The sequence below is a fragment of the Anastrepha ludens genome, chromosome 2 (genome assembly GCF_028408465.1).
Source record: "Anastrepha ludens isolate Willacy chromosome 2, idAnaLude1.1, whole genome shotgun sequence".
Lineage (NCBI taxonomy): Eukaryota > Metazoa > Arthropoda > Insecta > Diptera > Tephritidae > Anastrepha > Anastrepha ludens.
In genome coordinates, this window is record NC_071498.1 from 64904752 (window position 1) to 64917165 (window position 12414).

The 12414-nt window shown below is 36.0% G+C and overlaps 1 protein-coding gene across 7 annotated transcripts in view; it reads left to right on the forward strand.

Annotated features, from left to right (window-relative positions):
* The first annotated feature begins 5962 nt into the window (after positions 1-5962).
* Positions 5963-12414, forward strand: part of LOC128871652 (extended synaptotagmin-2) — a 50810-nt gene continuing 44358 nt past the window's right edge. The window contains exons 1-3 of one of the 7 annotated variants that reach the window (XM_054113567.1): positions 5963-6207; positions 6320-6429; positions 10378-10498. In XM_054113567.1, the coding sequence (XP_053969542.1) occupies positions 10494-10498 (5 nt within the window). In that variant the 5' untranslated portion in view covers positions 5963-6207; positions 6320-6429; positions 10378-10493. Of the gene's footprint in view, positions 6208-6319; positions 6430-6473; positions 6548-10377; positions 10499-10522; positions 10887-12414 lie in introns of those variants that run through there. The other 6 variants (XM_054113566.1, XM_054113569.1, XM_054113570.1 and 3 more) reach the window with 6 other exon arrangements.

Genomic DNA, 12414 nt, shown 5'->3' on the forward strand with positions numbered 1-12414 from the left:
TGATTAAATTTACTGCCAAAGAAGCACCAACAATGCCTCCAAAGTATGAAATAAATAAATTGTATTTCAGATTAATGAAGCATATTCCAATTTCGATCGGACTCAAGCATTAAAAAATATTTTTCTAATATAGGAATTGAAACAAAACGGCCAGCCTTAATGCATACACGCCTATACGGATTTTTAAAATTGTTTAGAACTTCAAACTTCATTTCACATTTGACCCATAAACAAGGATTTTAATAATCTACTGTGAATGTGCTTCACTTTCATATAAATTGAGATTTTGCTTTCATTTTTGTACGGAGCATTGGGTCCTAGTACAACTAAGTACTTCTACCTGCACAAATGTATGTATCGGTTTATGATGACATTTGCACCAGCCACGCACAAACAAATCTATGTACACACCTGTTTATAGTTAGTATATGCAACTCATGTATTGGAGCGTCAGCATGTCGCCCTACTTCTGATTACTAGCCACTTTGTCCCAAATGATGCAAACTGGAAATTGACCGCAGGACAAGATCCTATAAAAGATAGTGCGAACATAAAAACTACAGTAGCCGCTCGATTATTGGAAACAATTCGGACAAGCTCTCGAAATAATAAATCATTACTCCGATGATTTTTTGGATGTATGTGAAAATAAATGCACTCCAAGAGTAAAGGATGGTTGACTGTCCCATTTATAATATCGAAAGCAAAGTAGAGTGAAAGTGCACTTCTTCTACTTTGTAACTATATTAAATTTAGTAATGCACACCTTGCACTATATGCAGTATAAGTGAAGTTTAAAGATCTGAGTGCAAAAAGAGGAAATTTCTTTTCAATGTATTTAAGTCTATTGATGTGGTACTGATGATATGGCCTCCAAATAAATACGGCAAACTCCAACTTAAATCGTACGAGCGAAGTAAATACTGACTTTAAAGTGTATGGGTCCGTGAAATCGCAAGCAAAACGCCGAATCAAGGTAATTGGAGAATGCGTTTTGACGATGACAAAATTCAAATGACTTAGAAATTAAGAAGATTACTCCCAAATCAGTAATTTCATTAAGAGTATTTAGACGCGGGCTCTTTATAAACTATGGTGTTGAGATTAAATCGCTTAGACTTATAAAATGGCACATGAAAAGATTTCCTAATATTTATTGGAAGAGATTCCTACCACAGTCACGACTTTGTTGAGGTCTGATTATGAATAGTTTAAATCAGGCAGGTTTAATAGAGTTTTAAAAATTTATATTTCGTCTGCATATAAAAGAAACTCAGGCAAACTTAAAACAAAGTACAAAGAACAAAGGGCCCAGAATGCTGTCTTGAGGGGTACCGGAAGAAGCAATAAAAGAATAAAAAGACTGACATTCACGATTGAAAAGGTACGACTTTATCCATTTAAGGAAAATAGAGTAAAAATAAAAACTTATTAGTTTGGAGGTTAAAGTTGAGTGACGGACTTTATCAAAAAAGAAAAAAGTCTTAATTTATAATTTTTTTTTTATAATATACACAAAGAACTTTGGAACCGTTGCGATGTAAAATCGGTCGCTGAATCTGTGTTATATCGTTTCCGAGATATCGCTAAATAACATAACTGTTTTAGATTAAGGAAAACTAATAGATAGATTCCAAAAATCTGTGGGTCGATCAAAAAAAGTGTTATGTCAAATTAAAGTTAACGAAATTTGTAATTTTCATTTCGGCTTTGTTTTTCACTAAAACTGAACGCTTTACAAAGTTTAATCCTCCGGGTTAAAAAACTAGTTCTTGCTGAAACCATAACTGTTTGCCGAAGAAAGGATGATCTCTCATTATGGCAGAAAAAACTCGTTCAGCATGACTCGTTAAGAGACATGGTCCACAGAAATTGCCCTCGACGATTTCCAAAAAAATATTGCCCAATTTTTCCACTGCTTGTCAACGCAAACCAAACCATCACTTTGAGACTATGAAGTAGCTGTTGATGTTTTAATAGTGGGTTCTGTCCTTTAGATGGCCAATAATGGCAATTTCGTTTATTTAGACTTTCATTTAAACTTGCATGTAAATCTACCTTACGAAATCGCTCCAATATTGTCTCGCAGAGATAAACGTTAGACTTAAGCGCTTGCAGGGCTTGACTTTTGTTGGGGTGAAGTCTAAGATCCTTCTTCAAACTTTCATGCACAATAGTTTCATACAAACTTGAAGCGATAAGTTCTATATTTTAATTTGTTTTCGATGTCCGGCTGGGCCGCAGCCTTGGGCTATTAAATACCGAACTTGGAACCTGCGACATCGTGACTAAATAATACGCTTAAATAACGAAGCTAAGTCTGTCCGCTCAGCGGTTAGGGAGAAACTCTAAACTTAAAATCTAGTTCTGCCACTGGATACACTGACACTTCATTGGCGTGCTCGTTTTCATTTAAATGAAGGTTCATATAAGCGAGTGTCTACTTTATTTGTAATACCTCTATTACAACCACTTGTATACACAATTTGAATTCTCAGTTTGCTTGACTAATAGCTGACAAATAACCATCCTCCTTCTCCGTTGTGGTAAATTCAACCAAGAAGAAACCAGAGAAACCTACAATTTAAATACCGCACAAGCCGAGTAAACACAAAAGCATGAAAATTACAAAAGTGGCAAAACCAAATTAAAAGAAACAAACAATGGCAAACAAATGCAATATTAGAACAATGCTAAAGTAGCAGCAAAGCATACTCGGAAAACTATTTGTAAATAATTTTATCTGCACTGAGCGTCGAATTGGCATTGGCCTATCTCCCGCCGCTGCGTAGCACTGCATCATCTTCCAAACGAGGGAGGCGGCAGCGAATTGGCGCCAAGAAGCCACATTTACATACACACATGCATGCATAAAACAGCAGCATGTATGCCTAAGTATTTTCTAAAAATAGCTAAAACAAAAGAGCTTAAACCAGCTGCATGTTTCATGGCAGCAGATACGAATATGCAAAGCAAAACAAGGAAAATGCAAAAACTGCATAGCCTTCATAAATGAATACAAAAATATATCGGAGAAACACTCAAATCTCACTCACAAAAAGTGGCTCTCAAACATAGCCAATCAAGCCACATGCATTAGCAAACAACCCTGGAGAAATATCTGAGTCAGCGCGCTTGTAGTTAATATGGAACTTCTACTGGTTCGCATTGCTTTTATTTTATTTATGAAACTTCCGAGTTTTGCGCACCGACATAACAAAAAGCGTCAATTATATGAGAAAGGGCACGCAATTTCAATGCCCCAATCTACAAGGTAGCGCAAAATTAATCATCATGCTTTTAAATAACTTTTTTACTAATAAAACAAAATTATTTTCAGTCATGAAAATCTGCATGTTGACCTTTGCGCGCTCCACTGCTTGTCTGTTCGTATACTACAGCTGTCCAATTCATAAGTGTCTAATATTATCGACGTACGATGCCAATTTCAAAAATTATAAATCTTCCGATAGGTTGATTAATTTTGCGCCACCTTGTGTAATGTAACGTAAATACGAAAACAGTAACACAAGTTTTATGGAAGCAGCGTTGCCCATTTTTTCGTTTTGAAACAACTTCCAACAACGAATTCTAAAAAAAAAATGTATTTTCTAGCAAAAAGCTGTAAATTCCAAAAGACGAGATGTTAATTTTAATTCACCCTCTGTTAGGCACACGGATCTGGCCGACTGGCTTTTTAATTTTTAAAATTAAATAAATAAACGACAAGCGAACTGACGTATCGAATGACGGGGCTGCAATGCTATATCAGAGTTACTGTAAGATAGCTTATGTTTAAATATTAAGATTTTTTATTATAATATAATTACAAAACAAATTATTTAAAACATTGTGTGAAAAACCTCGCATATTCATTGAATTCAAACCGTAGAACAAAAAAAAAAACAGAAATTTCAGTCAACTAGCAATTCTCAAGTGAAACTATCAAAATAAAGTTTACCGAAAGAGTTGACCTTAATCTCCCAGCATGCCGAGCAGATGCATAGGATATTCTCTTCCGCTCTCCCCGCTTCAATTCAAATGTGGCTTCATTACAATTCCAATGATACGCAAAGTGTCATGGGGAAATAAAGTTGTTATTCATTACTCTCTATTTTAATGATAAGCATTGTTAAAATGATGACTAAATTGGGCAGATGAGATCTAGTAAGTTTCGTTTTGCTTTTTCAATATTGTAAACTAGATAGTGTTACTATTGATTTTTGTCAATTTTTTCTACTGACGGTATTGGGTGTGAAGTACCTAAGTGTTAAATGTAGAAAATACACAAGACCGCTATCGAAAACAATTCTCAAAACCTAGAGTGACTTTATACTTACTTGAAGCTGGCATTTTATTCTAACAAAATTCAGTGATCTACAAAACTACATCCTCAAAATTTTTCTAAAAACTCTAAGTAAAAAGTTCGAGATTTTGATGAGAATTTACCAAATTTTAAACAAAGCTCGAAAATTTTGCTTTATTTGGGTCTTATTGTACTATGAACTATTTTTTTTTTTTTAAATAATTGAAATAACAAAATAAATAATCAAAACTTACTAATATGAGAGACTTTCTTTTGACACTGACGGTATAATCGAATCGTACATCGACCGCTAGATGTTTAGCCTAACTCCTCCTCCTATTTATGTTGTGCGTGTTGAGGTTATTGCTCCACAAATGGAGAGACCTACAGGTTTATGCCACCTCCGAACTGCAAATGGTCTTTTTATGAGATCTTTTTCATGGCCGAAAAACACTCGGAGGTCTGGCATTACCTGCTAAGAGACGGCTACTCATTTTGCGAGTTTGGCCGAGTCTTTCTCATGCTAACCGGTGCCAGTTGCAAACACCAAGTGAAGTCAAGATCATCTCCACCTGGTATTTCCAACGCAGAGGATGACTTCCTCTTATTCTGTTATAACCAGCTGGTATCGCATCGAAACCGCTGGATGTTTATTCGCTGGGCTATGTTTATTCGTCATAAAGCTCATACAGCTAATTATTCCATCGCCTACGATACTCGTCGCCGCCAACGGGTCGACTGCTATTGGAAAAAAACCTCTTCTATCATTTTGTGTTTCATGTCTGGTGTTACGAACACGAACTCTACCGAATGGTAGTCCCGCTTAAAATCATTCGGCTACAACTGCCGCCTAGATTTAGAGTGACAATTTTGACGATGTACGAGTAATTGAAATTAACTATTTATTACGTGCGAATAAACTATCGACTAATCGAATATTTCTTTGCTGGATTGCATGGGACTGATAGTAATCGATAATTCGAAAATAAAAGTGGCAAATCACTTGAAACATCAGCTACGTCTAAAAAGCTAGAAATCATTTTGAATATTTTCGTTAATTTTGGTCACTGATATGTTTGATATGTACAGATTCTATTGTCCACAGTTTTACTGCTTGGTACATATTTTTTCTTTTCATATTAGCGCATGTATTATAAATTTCAACAACTGATATAAAGTATCAGTAAATTTCTCATCATTAAAATTCTTTAGCCACATAATAATCTATATTTTGTCAAACTCAAGAAACTACATCGTCTCTCAATTGTAACTCGAAGCAGCAACTTGTCAACGAACAATACCACGGCCCTTAGATTTAACAGGGGTAATTTTGGTACATTTGTCTTTGAAGCCGTCACACTCTAAAGACAAAATCGATTCATAAACCATATTCTGTGCTAGTTCTGAACTAAAAACTTGTTTCACTAGCTCAAGTTTTTCCTGCAGGGAATGAGCTTTTCGCCAAGCTTTCACTCAAAAAAGCCACTTGCTGTGATGCTAACTCCAAAACGAGTCATTTTGAGCTTTTCTCACGTTCTACCACAACTTGGTACCCATGTGCCTGTGTGCCTGCTTGTATGCTCAGAGTAAAGCTTAGCGCCAACTTATGGTACTTCCTATAGAATTCTTTCAGTTTTCTTCAGTTTGAATTCGGCCGATGAATTGTATGTTTTGTCTTTTGTTCGCTCGCTCGCTCGGTTGTTAAAACTTTGATCCTTTGTTCGTTCATTGTTTGCGTCGCGTCAAGTTAAAATCCAAGCTAAATACAACCGCACACACGAGTATATACGTCAATGTATAATTTTTATATAATATAAAGCCAAAATCGTGTTTGCTATTGGCGTTTGTTTAGTGGCCTATTCACTTTTCGTGGTGCATTGTGCGTCTTTTTGAACGGGCAGGTAACCAGCAGAAGAAACGAAATCAAGAACAAATAAAATTCTAGTAGCCGGTTTTGTTTTAATTTTTGTTCTGTTCGTTTTTGTTTTTGATGGTTTTGTGCGCCGCTTTTAGAATTTTAATGAAGACGAAAATGCTTTTGTTTGGAAAGCAAAAACAATAAAATCATTACTCATCTGCATGTGCCATTATAATAATAAACATAAAAAAGTGTTTTATTAAAGGTAGAAAAAAGAGTTGAAAGAGTCCAACGAAATGTGAAATTACTTTTGGCAGAAATCGCGTTGATGAAACTCGTAGGCGGCAAAGTTTGGCAATTCGAAAGGCGATTAAAGCTAAATGGTTGAAATGGCAAATATTTTTTTGATAATTTTATAAGATTCGGAAAAATGTGAAAGTATTTTAAAAATTTCACTTTTTTCATGTGGATTCATTCTTCCAAAGTAGCACAAGTTAAGTAGAGTAAAAATATTAAAGAATATAAAAATTTTCTATCAAATTTGGACGACAGGTGGTTCTATAATTTGAGCCTTAAAGTTGAAAGGCATCTCCGATCTAAAAAGTGGAGATATGAAAGGACATCTAAAGATCTTAGAAGACAGTCGACATACTCCTATTCTCTATAGGGTGGATACATTATCTCCCAAGCCCATTCACTTCAGGCCCTTCCAAGTTCTCATTAAAAACGTACGGCCTGGAAAAAGAATTCTATCACCTTCAAGCCCGGATCCCAGATATGGTACACTGATGGATGGAAATTAGAAGATGGTAGAACAGGGGCAAAAATAAATGGGCCTAAATTCAAAAAATCGATTCCAACAATCTTCCTGGCAGAAAAGTACATGCCATTGAGATATGTGTGAGGGAATGTCTTCGCAGAAAAATAAGAGGAACGCACATTTACATACTTTCAGATAGTCAGGCGGCTTTGAAAGCCCTTCTATCAACCACAATTACCTCAAAAATGGTGCATGACTGGCCGAACCTTCTTAACATGCTAGGGAACTTTAACACATTATTATTGGGTTGTGTTCTTGGACACGAAGGACATGAGAGAAATCAAATAGCGGGCCAACTAGCAAAAAAAGGAGCAAACATGCCTCTAATTGTTCCTGAAACCTTTCTGTGAACTTACAAAGTGCCATATCAATGAACTGTTCAGGAGGTGGGAAATAAAGAAGTTCGTTCAACACTGGCGAAACTCTACCGGTTAGCAACAAGCGAAACAATTCCTAACGCCGGACAGAGGAATACCTGATAAGCTACTTTCACTCAGCAGATTATACTTAAGACTTCTACTGGCTACTTTCCAGACCACTGTAACCTGAGCTACCACTTAAACAGAATTGGTCTCTCTGAGACCATTCTGTGAAAAGGACACTGAAAATTCCGAACACATCTTGTAAATGTCCTGCACTAGGCAGAAAATGGCTACAGCAGCTTGATGGTTCTGCTGTATCTCCATATAAACAAAACTTTTTAAGAAGCCTTAAAATATAAGGCACCTCAGGCTTGGCACAATAGATCTATTTTGGTCGCCGTGCGCAGTAGCCTAATAGTAATAATAAACATAAGTGTGGATAGACAAGAGTTGAAATCACATAGAATCAAGTCCTTAATGCTACTTAAACTAGCCCACGAGCTCGAGCACAAGCGCTCATTGCCCCTTTGCTTCCAAATTTGATTGCTTCTCCCAAACCAGAGTCCAGCTGGTTTGTGGCTCTTCTTCGTCAAAGGAACTTCTACGTACAAAAATTATTTCCGTTGATGGATGACTTCGTATAAGTATGTCTGTGGCCTGTAAGTAGACTTTGTCTATGGATATTCAGCATGAGTAGTAGATCAACTCAAGTCCTTGTATTTAACTACAAAGGCGGTTCAACAAGTACCCATGTTTGATGACAGAGGGCGTCCCTGAGGGAGGTAGGTATTAGCATCAAGTGCTACTAGCTATCAAACGACGGCAAAATAAATTTCAGATTGATTGGTAGGTTATTTGGGATTTGACAGCTATTCGAGTATGACCAGTTTCGTGATTTTCGCTAAGATGGAAAAAGAGCAGCATCGTTCGGTAATTCGCTTTTTGTTTTTGGATGGGAAAAAATGCGAGGAGATAAAAGCAAAGTTGGATGCTGTCTATGGGGACGCTTCGCTATCTATGACCACAGTTACATATTGGTTCAATGAATTTAAACGTGCGCGAACATCCGTTTTTGATGAGGAGCCACCAGGCCGCCCGGCCGACATGGAAACCATTCAAAAAGTCCGCGACATTATTCTCGGTCTTTGGAGCAATTTAAGCGAGATCCGAAGGAATTTTTGCGTCGAGTTGTCATCGTTGACGAAGCCTGGATTCATCATTACACACCAGAAACTAAGCAACAAACAAAGCAATAGATTTCTCCCGGTGAATCTTCTCCAAAGAAGGCGAAGACAGTCCCATCAGCCGGAAAGGTCATGGCGACGATTTTTGGGATGCGGGCAATACTACAGCGAGTTATTGGGCCGCTTTCACAAAAAATTGATGGAGACCCGGCCGCATTTGACGAAAAAGAAGATGCTGTTTCACCACAAAAGCACACCAGCATGGCCATTCAGAGTTGTCGGCCCCCAACTACATTAATTGCATTATGAATTGCTGCCGCACTTTTCTTGTTCCCCAACATAAAGAAATGGCTCGGAGGACAACAATTTCATTCCAACGAGGAAGTCATCACCGAAACACAAGCGTATTTTGGAGAGTTCGAAAAATCATATTTCTTGGAGGGGTTAAAAAATTGGCCGGAGCATTGGAAGAGGTGTATCTTTCTAAAAGGGGACTATGTTGAAAAATAAAAAATGTTCAAGCAATGGTGTCTTCATTTCTTACACGGGTACTTATTGAACCCCCCTTGTATAAAGTGCTGTTGAATTTCTCACACTCAATTGGCCTCATTCCCTGCTGTCCGGACTCTTCATGACTCACTGCATTATTTATGTAAAAATTGTAAAAATTTTATTCAAAAACACACCTTCAAATATTAAAACTCAGTGATTGACAGGAAAAGGAAATTCCTGCCACAATGGCGCCAACGTCACTGCTAATAAAATATGTGGAACCAGTATTGGAATACTTCATTTATTTATAACCCAGAAATAACGCAACTTTGAAATCAATTGGAAAAATCTAAAAAAAAAACGAAACAAGTGCTACTTTGGGTTGAGTGGAAAAAAGTTCTTTCTGGTTAAACCAAAACCAGCCCTCTCTCTCTCCCCATTCAATCACAAATATAAAATATGTAAAATTACTGACATGCTTTTTTTAAATTGATTTAGATTCATGCTACATTTTTCGCCCGTATACGCACACATACATACACACGAATTTAACTTTTCGAATAAATCACGAAAATATTTATTTATTCAATATTTTGCGCATACAAGCAGACAAACATATTACCCATAGAAAAAGTGTACTTCTCTCAAGAATTCAAGTGAAAATTCAATTAATCTTCAAGCGTTTTCGTATGAAATTTCAAGGAGAAATAGAAGAATACGCAACAACGAATTACCATTTGTCCAGAAAGCGTCAGTTTAATTTCATTATGGCCCAATTAAACGCCTATCACTCGCACACATACAATCAGCTTACCTCTCACACATACACTTGTATTAGGGGCACGCAAAGTAAACAAACGTGCGAGTATACCCAAAAAACATGTTGATGCATTAGTGTGAGTGTACGCGTGCGTGTGTCCGTGTTTGTGTGTTGTGTTTAAGCAAAGAGCAACAACAACCACTTGTTGGTCAAATGCTGCCGCAACAATGCTTACCTCCGACACTCGCTTGCCTGCTCGGATAGATGGCCGATGGGTGAGCGGTGTTTGGGTGGATGCAGCAGTGGTGGTTGTAAGTCAGTGTGAGCGTAGAGACAACTTCATTCACGTGTGTCTCAATTTAGGTCTCATTACTCGTATATATTTTAACTGCGTTTTCTTTTGCCACATTGCCTGCCGCTTCTGCGTTCTAGGGACCATCGACACACCAATTTAAGTGTTGCAATTAATTGACTTTAGTTGCGTGCCACTTGTTCATGCCAAATACCTACGCAACGCGCGCGCGCCACAACAATAAAGAAGAAATATTCGATATAATTTGTTATATGTTTTTTGTGTTTAAATCTCTTACAACAGAAACACTCATTTGCAAATTGATACACACACATAGCCACATAGGCCACATTACCGTTAATCGCAATAATTTCTAGCATATAAAAGAACAACAACGAAGCAACGACAACGCAGCGAAAATGAGGTGAGCAGACAAATTGAGTAAATTTCAACAACAACAACCGCAATAAAAACGAAAGCAACGGTCAATACAAAACAAAAACAAAGAAAATACTTGGCCACGACGTGCAGTGACCCGAGTAAAACGAAACAAAATTCTATGTGCGCCAGAATTTTCCAACAAATACCTACTCGCCACCGCCAGCCATTTCCTGCTTTTAAGTAGAAACAAAATTTAACATTTCGAACTCTTTTAGCTAAAACGAAAAAAAAATCTAAAAATCGACAACGCACCAAAAATTGAAGTACGCGCACTTTTGGCAACGACTGTGACTGCGATCGTTGGCGATGCGTTGTCGTCGGCACGCGAAAATTTCGTTAATGTCTTGTTGCCGCGGCTGCTCCGACGATGTGTATGTTCTTTGTTTGACGCCTGTGTCACGCCCACTTTTCTGGCACTTTGGCGAATATTGTTTTAGTTGTTGTTGTTGTTTATCACTAACACAATTGGCAATTGCACTAACACGTTGCGCAGATTTTTTGTTATAAGTTTTTGTTAATGGTTAAGAATTTACTCACAATTAATCTGGTATTTAAGGATATGGTATTTGGGGTCTGGATAAGTAGATATACCTTAAAAAACAAAACTGTAAAAATTATTCAAACGCAATCTTTTATTTATTTTTATTATATTTATATATATTTTATTATTTATTATTATTTATTTTTATTTTTTTTTTTTTTTTTCTAAAAAAATTGGGCTGATGAAAATATTTTTATAAATTTTTTTCCATTCTAATACGTTTTACATAATTCTTATTTTGATTAAAATTTAAAAACAATTTTTTTTTATTTTCATTTCTTTAAAAGAATGGGCAAAATATAGTCAATAGCCAAAAGGTAAACTCGAATAGCCTGTGTAATATACAGTGGCGAGCATAACTGCGCGCATGATGATTTTTTGTTTTTTGTAATATTTAGAATAACAGACAGAATTTTTTTAATTTTATTGTTTTATTTATTTATTTAATATTAATTATTTTTTCTTTAGTTATTTTTCATTATATAACCAAAACCAATAAAATAAATTACAACTTTACACACATTGGGAAAAATGCTAAAAAGTTTCATCTAAATTTCGAACTTTTTAAACTAATTTTTTCTAAAAATTTCGAGTAAGCAGTTTTATGACGCATCTAATCTTAGTATACTAAAGTTTTAAGTAGTTAAAGAATTAAAAAAAAAAATTTTTGGGACGGCTTATTCGTTTTTTTTTTTTCATTTCACAAGTGCAATTTATAAAAATTGGAGTTGATTATTTTTAATTTAGTGTTTGCAAACAATCTTGCACATTTTCTCCCACAAGAAATTCATATTCATATGAAATATAGTACAAAAAGCCATCAGAAGAAAAATTATTAAAATTGCAAACGATTCTCTCGAGACGTAAAACTCAAACTTGATGTACTAGAACTCCATGGGCCACTTTACGCGTACATGGAAATTTTTTAAAAATTGAGAATAAAAGGTTAAAAATTAAAGTTAAAATTTTTGGCATTTTTGTAAATTTTGTAAAAAACGAGCAACATTTTAAAGGAAACCAATAAAAATTTCTAACACGAAAAACATTTTAAATATTAACACATTCACGGTCAATAGGAACAAGTAAATTTCGCAAATTGACACTAAATGTGTTTGTAATTTTTAGAATATTTGAAGTACATGGTAATAGTAATGGTTTTACGGGTTAGGCTAAGCACCTTTATGCACTGTGACCACATTGATCTATTGTGCGCCTCTAAGTGCTTAATTTTAGTTGTTTAGTATACCGAGGAATCGAACCAGCCCCTTAGAAGAGAGCAAGTGTACGTCTTCCTCCTCTAGTAGGTACGCGCCCAGGATTCTGTGTCTCCTGTGGCCTAATGACTCACAGTTGGTGAT